Consider the following 14,548-nt stretch of genomic DNA (forward strand, 5'->3'; position numbering starts at 1 on the left):
CAAGCGTATCGAACTTGGAAAACTTTGATCGGATTATACTTACGATTTTCATAGAACTATCGTCCCCTTGGTTTTACTGCGTCATGTCTCTTCTTCCTCGGATATCTATTTACTCTCAAATTGCATCAAATTTTCCATTTCCCTTCTTATACTTGCACTTTTCAATGTCTTGTTCCGACCGATTCTTTTGTAAACGAAACCACGTCTCGGTAAACACTGTGCAATAAATTGTTCTTTCTAAACTTTCACTGGTAACATGTCACTTCACTCGAGAGTCACACAATTTATTTCACTTTCGCGATCATTCAGAAAATCGTTGTTATCCGCTATCGGAGATTCGTCGTGCGCAATGATTCGTTTTATCGAGAACTATTTGTCGACTCGTAGTAAAACGATATTTTGCTTAAGCAGCCTCGTTGTTTCAGATTCGCCGCCGTCTGTCAGCGTGTTACTGATAAACCGTGCAACAGACACAGCGTGTTCGCCTGGCCAGGTGAGCTCTCGCCGGTATACTGAACGTTCGCCTACGGCAATAAACTCCATTTACCCACACGGCAGTCGATCACCCTCACGGCTTTGTTTACAGGCGCTGTTGACTTCGAATTCACGACGATCGAATCGCGAGAATAAACAAAGTCTCCTAATTTCATAATATCTTTAAATATACTTGATATCTAAATACATATTATATGACTTGCAAATTACAAATAACATTTACAGTATTTAAATAAATATTTATTGCTACAACTAAATATTTATTCCACGATAAATGAATTACGCTTTATTTCAATTTTTTTGTATCCTCGTTTAATGCGCATTCGTTGTGTTTACATTTCGTTACTTCTTAGACATTGTAAATATACAATCGAAATTTATGTTTGTAAATACTGAAAACGCATACTGCTTAGAATCAATCGGGAGAACGAACTTCCTTCGATACAGATAACAGATCGTATTTGCGCTAAACGACTAGAGTCTGTGTACGGATAAGTTATTGGAAACATTCGGAAGAAAAATCATAGAAAATAAGTGTGGAACGTCTATCGGTGACAGACGATTGTGCAGTTTATCGAACGATCGAATCGGTCACCTGTTCAGGTACACTCACGACGGCAAACTGAAGGTAGAACCGAGACAGGCGCGCACAGATCGGTGTCTGATGTTCGTTCTGCGGCGTGAGCACTGACCGTACACAGAATACCACAAAACGTACGGTTGTTCAGAGTTAAATTCAGCCCATCGTGTTCCCCGAGGCATGCACCGACGGATTTCCCCTCTTTGTATCCTTTGGTCACCTGTGTTTCGACACCCGTCCACAGAATCGTGCTTCTGGGAACAAAGATGGGTAGCTGGAAATCAGGAAACATGATTCGAAAACGGCTAGTGCTAGAGCAAGTCGACTTTTTATTTACGTTTGAGATTGAAATAGAAATAAATAAGAAATTAGAAAGAAAAATTACTATTCGGAACATACATTGATCGGTAGATGAAATATAGATGATTCAAATAAATTTAACTTGACAAATTGAAGAGTGTAGAATTGTTACTTCTTTTTAACTCACTTTGGAATTTCCTTCAATAAATTTATAGCGATAAGTAAGTTTTTTGACAAGTTGAACACTGCTCATGGGAATAAAGAAATTTACTTTCGTGCGATTCACGGGGAGTAATTCGAAGATTTTGTATATTCAAATATACAACAAATATTCACTACCTAGCGTATTCCAGTCTACTCTGGCCATTTGTCAATATATTCTATATAAATAAATAAATAAGAATCAATTGCGTTATAACTATACGTCGAGTTCAAAGCTTTGTTACAAGATTATGACAAATGTATGAAATGGAAAGAGAACGATAGTGGGTTTGTGAATAGTTTAGCAGTTTTTGTTACAATTTTTTAATTAAAACTCGAAACCATCTACTTTTTCATGGTAGTTTTCTCTTATTTATGAGCATAGAATATACTGATAAAGTTTGACCGGGAGAAAACTGAAACGTTCCATCAGCATAATTATGTGGAGCTGCGGTATAATTTGGTATTCGAATAATAGCAGTAGATGAGATATTAAAATGGAAACTTAAGGCTAAAAGCACACGAGCGACATTTTACCGCGCGTTCCCGCTGCGACCGTATGTCTTTGTTTGTTTTCCTATTGAGAACAACAAAGACAGACGTATGGTCGCAGCGGGATAGCGCGATAAAATGTCACTCGTGTACATTCAGCCGAAAGAATAAGGTATTAATGCAAGAAATTTACCGGCTCAGTGACAATAATGTTATACATAATTGTTGCATGTAAAATAAACATATTTAAAAAGAAAAGAAGGAGAACGATCAAGATAAAAAAAGACGATAAAACGTTACATACTCTTGTCATTGCATTTAATTTGTATTTAATTCGCAGCGCGACATACTGTAAAATCTACATTTCCGAGATATGTAGAAACATGACAATATTAGCATAATAAAATTATGGAATTAAAAAATTATTTCATAAAGCATTTATTAAAATGCAAGATATCAGAAATGAAAAATGGAAGATGAAGATTGGAAGATAAAATAATCCGACGAAATATTATTTACTTATTCAAATAAACTAATCTGTATTTATTTACATAATTGAATACGTAACATGTAATCAAGCGAGATCCATATTTCAAATATTTGAATAATTATCTTCCAAACGTTTTCTTTCAATAATGCCCAAGCTTAAATCTTAATTAAATTTAGCACGTAAGAATATAGTAATTTATAATCTTGTATTGTAATAAATGAATTGACGCGTATCCTTTCAAATTCTTGACGAAGCGTGTCGATTGCAAGATTAATAAATACACGTTTTTAAAACTCGATATTGGTATCCTCGTTTATATTTTACCAAACTATAATTAGAATTTTATGTTCGTTTCAACAAGATTTCACGTAGTTATTATATCGTTCACGTTTATGAAAAGCATTCGGTTTATATCCTTCAATATGTAAAGTACGTAGAAAAATGCAAAAGAAAAAGGAAATAGCAAATGACTACCAATCGTTGGTTTCATAAGACCTTCCCGGTTTAATTAGTATTACTGGTATTGCTTATTTGATAATGTCTACTTTCTTTCTCACTCGTATAATAACTTTAAGTGAAAGCTGTATATCTGTACACTTCCTTCTTTCTTCAGTGAACAACAGAAAGAAGAATTTATTGTGATGTAAGAATATCTCTTACTCTTTGATATGCTTCATACGTTTGATTAACATTCCATTGCTTGCACTAAATGTAGACAGATTTCAAGTTATTTTCCGTGAAAAGTAAAATGAACACATTTCTTACGATGTTCCAAAAAAATTGATAATATATTGTTGCATAAAGTATGTTTTTCTTTGATTATGTATTTACTTTCTAATTAACAATTAGTCAATTAATTAATTAAGAAATGGCATTTAAAAAATATTTCGTCACGTTTTATCACATTACTATGCATAAAGGAATGCATATTATGTTTTCGCCCAAAAATATGTATAAATTACTCTTTTGGAATAAAAGATTGTTACTAATGGCAATTAACATTCCTATAATACTAACCGAATAACATTTATATAAGGGATAATAATCCTTGAAATCCATATACGATGTGTTGTAATTTTACTCTATATTAGCAAGAAATTAATAAGAATTTACAGGAAAAAAGTAGATGAGTTTAAAACAGTAGTATGAATTTCTAAAAAAGAAGACACTCGTACAATCAAACACACAAATCAAATCTTGCGGTTCTATTTCACTTAAGTTTGTCAGTTTAGTTCTCGAACTATGAATTTTCCTGTTTTATCGTGCGCAGATGTTATTGAAGACTAAGATAACCTACCGACGTTTCTCTATCCGTGATGCCGTCGGTAGTGTCACAGACGAGGAACATGGCACGTGGTATGCGTTTAATGAAAGAACAATTTCCCAGGGAAATCTACGTACAAGCGTTTACTATGCAAGCATATGCGTTATTGACGTATTGTTCTGTATCCATGTACCAAAACGAGGTACAGGACGTACTTACCGTAAGTTCAGTTCATTGAACCAGTAACTAATCGTATTTCTTCAATTGTGTTTAGATGTCGCTTACTGTATTTGTACGCTTTTGAACTTAATTTAAATTAAAAATTAGATAATACTTCAATTGAAAATTCTCAAGTCTTTTTAAATTAAAAATGAAATATATAAAAAATTATATTTATATATAACGATCGTTATCTAGTATATAATTATATTCTTGTACTCTTTTAGCTGGTAAGTTAACTACTTACAGTAATTCACTTTTTGCTAACTTTGTACAACTTAAATATATGACTATTTACAGTGGTTAGAAAATGTATTTGCACAGCATCGTATTTATTTGTAACATATACATGCATTTTTTTTTACATGTACATACATATTTCACTGTTTTACCTTTCAATGTTATTAATACCTTTTATATGGTCAAATGTACATTAAGCAACGTACAAATGCACATCAAACGTAATTATGTACATCCATAGATCTACATATGTGTACGTCCTGGTCCCTGAAAAAGTTCTCTTAATTTTGATAAAATCGAATTTTTATTATACACATACGAACACGAATTCATACATTCATTTACTTCGTTAACTCATTGTTCTTCTGAATTTTAAATTATATTGCAATTATATTGCAACACTGTTCTTTTGATGGCAAACGAAAAAGAAAGATTTTATCGTAGTGAGATTAAAATATTATATATTATTACAACAATTCATACATATAAATCAATACATAATTAATAACTACTTACTGTAAATTTAAACAAAAATAAATTTTAATAACAATAGTACATAAAACTATTCTTATACACTTCTTTTACAAATTATATTGTATTCTTCACAAAGTTGTAACATGATTCAAAAGAAAGAGAATACGATTACAATAGAGTTGAGAACTCCATTTGAAACATTCCAGAACATTATCTACATAGCGTATATTTACGATAGTAAATAACTAATAGAAGATAAAATCCATTAAACAAAAGTCACGCATTAAGATAAAGCACAGAGATAGAAACAGGAGAAAACTCTTCTCTCCCAAACTGTAGCACCACCAAGAAAAAAACATAGAAATAAAGCACTCTCGTGCTGGCTGCTAGTTCAATTGCTCGTTAATGCATCGTATTCTTCGGTGACTCAGAGGATTGGACTTCACGGTCAACATACATACGTAGCTTCAAGATAGCGAGCAGATTTTATTTAAGGAAGACAGGTCTTTCTTCTCGTAGGACTTGTTCCCTGCTCAGGCGTTACGTGATGTTACTGTAAGAGCTTCCTTGGTCGAAAAGTACGTGCATGTGAATTCCAAGAGGACTGACCTTTCGTACTCCTTTATGTACTCGAGGATGAAGTAACTGTACGTGATTTTTATATGTAGCATGTTCACAATGGATCTTCACTGCACATCAAATGTACGCATATTCATCTGGAAAGCTGAATTCTCGTACGTGATCACTACCGAATTTTATGTCACTTAGTCAGTTTTCTTCTTTGGGCGTTGTAACTGTGAAATTCATTCCAATAATAACATAAATGTTTGCATTCATTTTTCTTTCATTTACCAACAAGAACTAATTTATGGGAATCATATCGTTTTATTCCTTTAACACTTAACCGAAGACTATTCGTTTCGTTATCACAATCAAATAGTGAATTTAAAAAACGATATTCAAGTATCTTTAATTGCAAAAATCCGTAAAGGACGAGCATATATCATTAAACAAATTCGTGAGGATAATTTGTCCAATTTTGTTTGAATTCTTGTTTCATTATCGCGATCTACTGAAGAATTGTAGAGGCTCTAAGATTTGGATATCTTCAATTGTAAAAATGTTTAACCGACGCATGTAGTATATAATTGAACAAAATAGTTATACTCGATTAAATTTTATAAAATAGAAATGTAATAAATAAAATGACCAAGTAATCTTTAATTATCAATTAAATCATATAAGGTTCAATAAATATCATGAGTACATTATTCATTGTCAGTGAACGCTTAACGTGAAATTTTATTATAATGATTTCAATTATAATGATATCAAGTATTAATTATAATGATATTAAAAATTTTATATGTTTTATGTATTTTATCTACTCACAAATAAAAAATATTAAAATAATACGAATGTTTTACTATTTTGTTATTATTATTATTTATGAAGGTATTGTTATACTAATCTACATTTTGAAGAATAATCGTAAATACACAATGCAAAGACTTTTTGTTACATTTGACGTGTGTGTGAAGAACCTGAATAAGATTTGAATTTATGGTGTACTACAAGATAGACTGTTTAAAATAGTAGCATGTATACTATGAATGAATACAAATTGAAATGTCTTGGCACGTACGCTGATACGAATACGTGAATCACAAGTTACAAGTGAATTACGGTCTATAGTTAAATTTCCTGCTCCGTATAGATTATGTGATATACGTATTAAATTGCAAAACTGGCTGTTTAAAACCTGTATTACATATAGGTTTTATGATGTAATCAGCGAAGTATAAACTAACAGATTTTATGTATTACTTCATTCAATTTCAACAACCTAAAAGTTGTAGCAATTCTTCATAATTCCATAATATGAAGTATTATAATGAAGATTACATTTTGAATATTTTATACATTTTCAATGTTATAAATATTCTGTGGATTTTTGCGCCTTTAAATTTCCCAAATGAATAAACTTTTGCAGTCTGGGCTGAATAAATATATAAATTAGAAATTATCATATAGACGCAGTGGGAAATTCAACATTTTACAATAATACCATATATTTTTTATATGGAATTAGTTTATAAATACAATAACTTCACTGACTTAAGATTAAAATTAATGTATTACATGATGATTCAATAACCTAGTAAAATAAATTTAGTTATATATTCTTTTGATTAAATATTATTAACACTATCTTTGTTAACTTTGTTAACTCTAAATATAACGTTCGCTGCAAATAATAGTGTTATATCGTTCAATGCATCATTTGCTTCTGGTGAAGGTATCTGCAACGTTGGCTAAACGCCAGCAAACATTGTTGGATGTGATCATGCTTGAGAAGTTCAAATTAACTGTAGTACTTCAAATTACTGTTAGTAATGAACACAATAAATTAGTTCCTCAGTTTATTGGAAATAATTTTTTGTCTGTTCCCATCCAAGTTGATGCGCAATTAAAAAGCATCCGAGAAAAGAATAGCTGGTTACGACGGTATTCCGTTAGAATCGTGGAAACATTTCTCCACAGAAGAGTGATAACATTGTACTAAACACGGTCATTTCATAATGAAACCTTCCATGCGGAAAGCAGTTCATTTCGAACAGTTGAACAATTTTACATTATGTATGAAATCATTACGTATCAACGACGTGTAATTACGTTTCAAGTACCATTCGCATATGTATTCGTATCGAGGATCTTCCTTTCTATTATCTGATTTTTTGCGATAATCTGCGGACAGCAACGCGATCCTCGCAATCGTGAAATCCAACTCGTAGACCTTGGTAACTCTTATATGGAATGCCAAGCGTAAGAAAGTATCCGAGAAATTCAATGATATTCACCTAGAGAAGAAACTCGTTTCCGTGGGCGGAATATGAATGAGATGTCAAGGATGACCCAAAGAAAAAGATCTTTAAAGTCTTTCTTTACCCTGTCTAGGATTTCATTGAAATGAAATTGAATGAATTCAAAGCCCACACTAGTTCTCATTATGCAATACATTTTGATAATTTATCACGGTGAAATGTACCTACCTATGTACTACCTGCTGCTTCAAGTGTCATCTCATTCGCATGCGATCCTTCTATCAAGATCACGAAGAATTCTATCGAGAAGGGGATTGTGATACCTCCACTAAGATAGAGTGCAGAAAAAATATCTGTTTTCTGATGCTGCTGTGTTCGTTGTGGAATTTTAAATCAAATTACGTTTTTTCTCGTAACAAATTTCTAACAAATTACAATTTAAGTTTGAGGAAGGTACGAAAAAATCGTTCTTGATATGATATAATATGCTTGATATGATTTCCTTAACAAGTTAAAAAGTTCCTTGTTTGCTAAAATTAAAACTTTGGCGATCGCATTAATGTTAAGTACGGATAATGATTGGCAAGAAAATTCGAATTACTTACTGGTCATTACTGTAATAAGTTTATTTTTTTTATCTGTGATTCATTTTGTTATTATTATGGTTTTATAGTATCGAACGTGTACCTAGAGCTAGTGCTGACATTTTTGTAGAAAAACGATAAAAAAAATGTTCTTCAATAAATATCATGGATATTCCTAAAGAGAATACAAATAAAATAATAAGTTACACATGTAATGAATTGGTTAGTTGGATACATACATACCCTTAAACCTTATATATTCGCTATATGTGAAGATAGATTTCTGGATAAGAAAATCCACGATTTGCTGAAATAATCATAAGATAAACAGAATTATTCGATCATCTGGTAAATCGTAGTAGAATGTATAATTACTATAGTAGAATATATACAGTACAATAATTCCTACAGGTTGTTCCTGGTAATTTTATAGTTGATGCAATAATAATTATTAATGTAAAAAATGTGCACAATGTATTGTTTCAGATGAAAATCCTCATTAGGAGTTCCTAATATCAAGAAAATGCTTTTACGAAAGTTGTTTGATGTGATAGGGTACATAATGTTATATAAATAGCTTTTTCGCAGATGAGGTAATAGGAAAAATTTCAAGGTCAATTTAATTTTTTTTTTAAGTGGGATGTTATATTTTTTATTAACAATATGATAACGTTTTCTAATGAATTCAACGACAATTCAACAATGTGCTGATGATGTCATTTTATTTCATAGAATATTATGAACTTAAAAGTTAGAACGTAACCAATCAATCAATGTAAAAATCCTGCCGCATGAAGAAATGATATGTATGTGTACGAAATGAAATTAAACATTGCAATAGTAGGCCTTTTTAAAATCGTTATAACATAATGATAGATCTTGATTTATTAAAAACAAATCTTTCATATAAACGAATACTTAACTTGATATGATTTCTGAAAGATAATTAAGTCGCATTACAGAGAGGGAACTGGACGAGTTATCTTTCTTAAATCTTCTTATCTCAATAATATTTAAAATATACGATATCAATAATACCCTTCCTTTAATCTGACAGCTAAAAGATTTCTTCCTGTATGATTGCCGCATATCGAAACAAAAGCGTTAAGAATTCTTCCTTCGAGCGGTTCGAAGACGTAGGTACGAGGCACAAGGTGTATTGCAACCTCCGCTTCTTATCAACAAGCTTTCTTTGTAACCCGACTTGCTCAAATTGCCAATTCGATCGGATATAAACATCCCCCGATATCAACGTCTCGTTTCAACGAAAGCGCCTCCAATTAGTCGATCGTACGACGCGGCGAGGTTCAGCGTGGCCATAATTCGTTCCTCATATTTCCCATTTATCCAGTTTCGCGAGCTTTTGTACCAGGCTTGTGTGTAAGGCGAAACAAAAAGTGAAAGATGAACGTTACCAAAAAGAGCTCGTTGGTACACCAGAAGGAGTAGCTGGCCGGATGAAAAAAACGACGCGACGCTCGACGTCCTTTCTTCCAATGCATAAGCGTGCCTTCGTACAGGTATTAACCTCCCTCTCTTTTCCCTTTCTCTTCTCTGTCCCTCGCGTTTGCGCTCTGGCTATAGTCATCGGATTCTCTTTTAGGGACCGTGCTAAGACTGCCAGATGAAAGTATATAACCGGTTCGCAGCTGCAGCCAGACTGGAGACTGGGCATCGGCCGGCAACCAACAACCACACACCATGGCACATCTCCAGGCACACACCATGGCGCCAGGGGCGGATTCACCATTCCAGTTGCATACGAACCGTGTACATTTCGAAACTTTAATCCCATCGACCTTTCGAATCGATCGATTCAACCTTGCCCGGATGAAGAGATCGTTCCTGACAAAATGCGATTTTCTTCGCTGAACGGTTCCGATATTTGACAAGCATCCCTGGCAGATCCTTATCTGTGGATGTCAATTTATGTCACAGGATTTTATCTTCTGTATTTTCTTTTGTATTTTGCTTTGTATTTATTTCGTTGTACTGGAAATGAGTGTAATATCGACTAACACTTGACCTTATCCAGCGAGGAATACGTGGAAATTGTTTTAAATACTTTAAAGTTAGTCGTCAGTTTTATATAGTTCATTATAGTTCTTATTTCTTATTATACGTATTAAATGCTTTTAAGATAGTTATTCTTTTTAAAAATTAGTATTGCAAGTGCTTTTCTTGGAATCTTTGGAATCCTATGTAGATAGGATAAAGTTTAAAATAAAAATGGTAAAAGGAATATATAAAATTCTAGATCGAAAATATTAAAATGTTAGATTATATTTGCCGTTTTTATTTATTTTTAACGATATTTGATACGTCCAAAATGCATAATCGAAGAATCAGTCAACTGTTTTACGTTATTATACATATTCGTTGGCCATTTGGAGTTAGCAACGCCAACCGACCAATCAACTTTTTGCGATGGCAAAATGGACGGAGAAAATCGACGGAACGTTGGATAAAAGCGTGTGAGCCAAAGTTTTGGAATGTCTTCGCCGTAACGTTCTCCCGAACTCCAAAAGTTACTGAACCAATGAAAATGAAGCGAGGGTTATAAATCCAGTTTGTAGCAGTTTGAAGTTACGATTCTGTTAAATCGAAAACGCTGTAGAATGCAGTGAAATTAATTGAATTATATAGATTTAACAGGAACAGAAACATTAAAATGATATAAAATAAATCTAAATATTAGTGAATTAAAATGGTTTATAATAATCGTTTCATATTTAATTATGTCATTTATTCTCATTACTTTTATCCATTAAAACTGTTTACTCGATTACTTAAGCTCTTATCTCCTAAGTAATAAAAAATAATTAGACCAACGTATTATTTTTCCTCCTGCATCGTTAAGAAACTTGTCACGTTATCTATCCTCTTTCTTAAGCGTTTCTTTGAATAAAACTTTACAGAATACTTCATTTGTTGCATTTCATGATTCCTTCACGAAACTTGGAACTTGAAATTTCCTGACTCAAGAATACCCAATAATCGATAATTAATAATCTATTAACCAAGATAATAGGGCAATAAACAATGAATAATAAGCGTATATTTTACACCTAAAATAACTGCTTATTATAGAACACTACAGTCGTACAGTGTAGAAGGTATTCTCAGAAGGTAAACGTTTCCCAGAGCTATTTCTACAAATTACAGGGTACGACTACACACATCCTATAAGTGGTACCGAAACGACAGTAGTCTAATAATTGGTGCTTATCTGCCAAAAATAAATCTAGAAACAATCATTTTCGAGAAAGTAAGCTATAAAAAATACGGAAAACAAAGAAGATGTTCTATTATTTAATAAGCACCGATGTCTTTAGGGTGAATATTAATTGACTGGCTACTCGCAGCAACTGAAGGGTAGCAGAATCGTAATGGCAGTAAAAGAAAAAGAAGAAACGAGAATTGCCGAAGGACTTTGGACAGAGTTTGCCAGCCGAACTTCATGGACGTGGCTCGTTGCGAAGCTGGTCGCGATAAACGTGTACAACGTTGTAAGCGATGAAGGACACGAGAATGCACGGTGGTTATCGTCGGCACATTAGCATGCTCGCTTACGGAGATAATCGTGCGTGGTGCTTCTCGGCTCGTTATGTTTAATGGTCGACGCGAACTGAACGAGCTTGACCCACGATGGTGGGATGAAGAGCAAAGACCAGCGAAACGTTATATCAACATTTCAGAAACGGCCGAATAATCGTCACTTTTCATTTTTCTTTGCCTCTTAAACGATTGCAGAATAGTATTCTGGTGTTTAATACATATGTGACTCGTATGAATATATGGAGAGGATCGATGGAAAATAGGAAATAATGGGATTATTCAACATATAGCAAGTTAAATTTTATTCTGAAAATAATAATTCATCAAATTTAGACGACCTCATACTATACATTGTATTTCACTGGAGAATAAGGCAATAAACGGCTATTATTTTATGTGTTCATGTAGATTGTTTCGTATTTTATCAATAAAAAGATTTGATTTTTTTTATTCTTTCTACCCGATTTTTATATCAGGAGATAAGCTATAAAATATAATGGGATATAATTAAAGAATTGTATAATAAATATGATAATACGTGAATGAAAATGGAAATGGAACAAGTGCAAGAGACGAGACATAAAAGCGTAAACTCGATCATCTGCTGCAGATCATCTGTACCTATCTACTTATACAATTGCTTGCCGGATCATGGCGAAAATAATTGATACCTACAGCCAATAGTTGTAAAATGAAAGGCACATTATTTCATTTGCAAACATTTATATGTATCTTACATAGAATAAGCAAGTACGAGAATAGCTCAGAATATTGCTTAATTGTAAGGTCTATTGGTTAAAGCGTTAAGATATACGCATCTCCGCAATTCAGGAAGCACTCGATCCGAGCATGAGGCAACGCACAAACGAAAGGAACTACGTTAGGGCATCGAGCCGCATGTGAGTGAGAGAGCAGTTGGAAGAGGTGAGGAGGTAGTGTCGCCCAGGTGCCCGACCGGCCTTTGCCGAACTCACCTCCACCTCCTCTCCAGGCCGGCTTCTCTCCTCGCCCATTCTCTCTCCAGGACACGCTCCTCTGGTTGTTTCTTGCTCGCTAGCTCCGTCCGTTCCGTCAGTCCGTCTTTTTCCTGCTCGCGAGCTTCTTCCTAACCTCTCGACGAGCTCTACTCTGTGCTTTCCTCTTATCCGTGCCATTGGCCATTAGCGATTGCCGTCCACCGTATCATCAGGCCCCGCAGTAATGGGATCTCTTACGGTCCTACGGTCCCAGTCGTTCGTCGCGCGCCTTCGTCGTGGCTTCCCCACGTTCGGCTCCTTTACGGACCTCCTCTTTCGCTACCACGTGATTTAGCGGGTTATGTCTAACCGCTCTCGACCTTCCGTCTGTCGGATCTACGTTCCTGATAACCCGGACACCGCGGAGTTCACCGATCCGAGCCGCGAGAGTTCGGCTCGTGCCTCCGATCGCGCCGTCTTCAACCGACACCCCAAACCACCATCGGATTCATTGCGTTCGATCTTGTGCTACAAGTTTTTCTGCATCGCTCGTTTGTTGGTGACTTGACAATGTTTTGTGAGTAATCCGCTAGTGGCTATACGACGCGCGCTCTCTCGACTTCTTACGTTCCTCGTTGGTGTTGGCTTGATGGAAATTGTCATTCGAATGACTTTCTTGTTACCCAACAACGATAACGATTTTGTACCTCTCGCAGGATTTCCACGCTCGCAAATCATTCGCGCGCTGCATAAATCACGCGTCGCGATCTTTTACGTCCGCAGTATGTTCGCGCCGATAACAGAGCACTGAAATTCTTTCTTTTTGCCAGTCGTTTCGATTTGCCTGCCATACGATTTTGGGTGTGTACGTGGGCAAAACGACTCTTGGACGTCTCTGCTGCAGGTTTCTTCGCTCGATCAATCACGCGACTTGCCAGCTCGGTCATATTAGCGTGAGAGAATTCCGGATACTTTGATTTGCATAAACGCCGTAGGTACGTCTGAATTTCACTTATTGCAGCTTGTTAACGAGTTTATAAGATTACGTAAAACGCAAACCGGTAAGTGCAGCTCTAACGATTCTTCCTGACATTTCCTAATTATTCGTATGATTGATAGGTATGTCTATAATGTTCAAAGTTTGTCTCGTATCGATCATTTTTCCTTACGATCTTCTTTCCTTCGGAAAGATAAAGCTATTTCTATCGTTAAATGTAGGAATCTGAACAGGATCAAATTTCAATAGTTAGAGATCGATAACACTTCCTGAAAATATAGTTTCGCTTATGAAAATGACATTTCGATGATTTAACGACTGACCTAGAAATGCGATAACTCTGGTAGACTGATTTCTAGTTGTAGATAGAAATGGTGATAATCACACGACTTTGAGAATTGTACAATTTGACCGGTTTTAAACCGTTTGCAATCAATTGATAGTTTCTAACATTTGAAGAAAGGATTGAAATTTCTTTATCGTCTAACGTCATGCTCTAAATTACAGTGGCTTCATTTTTGTTGAAACCTTATGAAAAATTTGCTTCAATTTTATAAGAATAATCTTTTCAATATCGTACTCGTACAATTTTACATTTATATCTTTATTTATATATATTTTTCTATTAATTGTGCTTTAAATATTGTATATAGATATATTATATTTTTGCGAATAATTCTTAATATTTAAAAATAGATATAATAATAGTAATTTTCAAATAACTTAAACAATACTGCTTATATGAGAAAATAATGGTTTTTCGAAACTTGTACATATTTCTCCTCTCTCCGTTTCTGTGTTTATATTCTAAGTAATCGTAAACAGTCTAAATTCCAGGTAATGACGTAACGGAAACATACGCGATCTTCGCGC

General features: G+C 34.2%; 1 protein-coding gene across 2 annotated transcripts in view; it reads right to left on the bottom strand.

Moving 5' to 3' along the window:
- The window catches only part of LOC117204665 (cadherin-23), a 36,078-nt gene extending 35,429 nt beyond the window's left edge, over positions 1-649 (bottom strand). The window contains exon 1 of one of the 2 annotated variants that reach the window (XM_033442280.1): positions 44-649. In XM_033442280.1, coding sequence (XP_033298171.1) covers positions 44-52 — 9 coding nt within the window. In that variant the 5' untranslated portion in view covers positions 53-649. The remainder of the gene's footprint in view (positions 1-43) is intronic. The other variant, XM_033442279.1, reaches the window with a different exon arrangement.
- Positions 650-14,548: the final 13,899 nt, after the last annotated feature.

The sequence above is a fragment of the Bombus bifarius genome, unplaced genomic scaffold (genome assembly GCF_011952205.1).
Source record: "Bombus bifarius isolate JDL3187 unplaced genomic scaffold, Bbif_JDL3187 scf7180000007979, whole genome shotgun sequence".
In the NCBI taxonomy this organism is placed as follows: domain Eukaryota; kingdom Metazoa; phylum Arthropoda; class Insecta; order Hymenoptera; family Apidae; genus Bombus; species Bombus bifarius.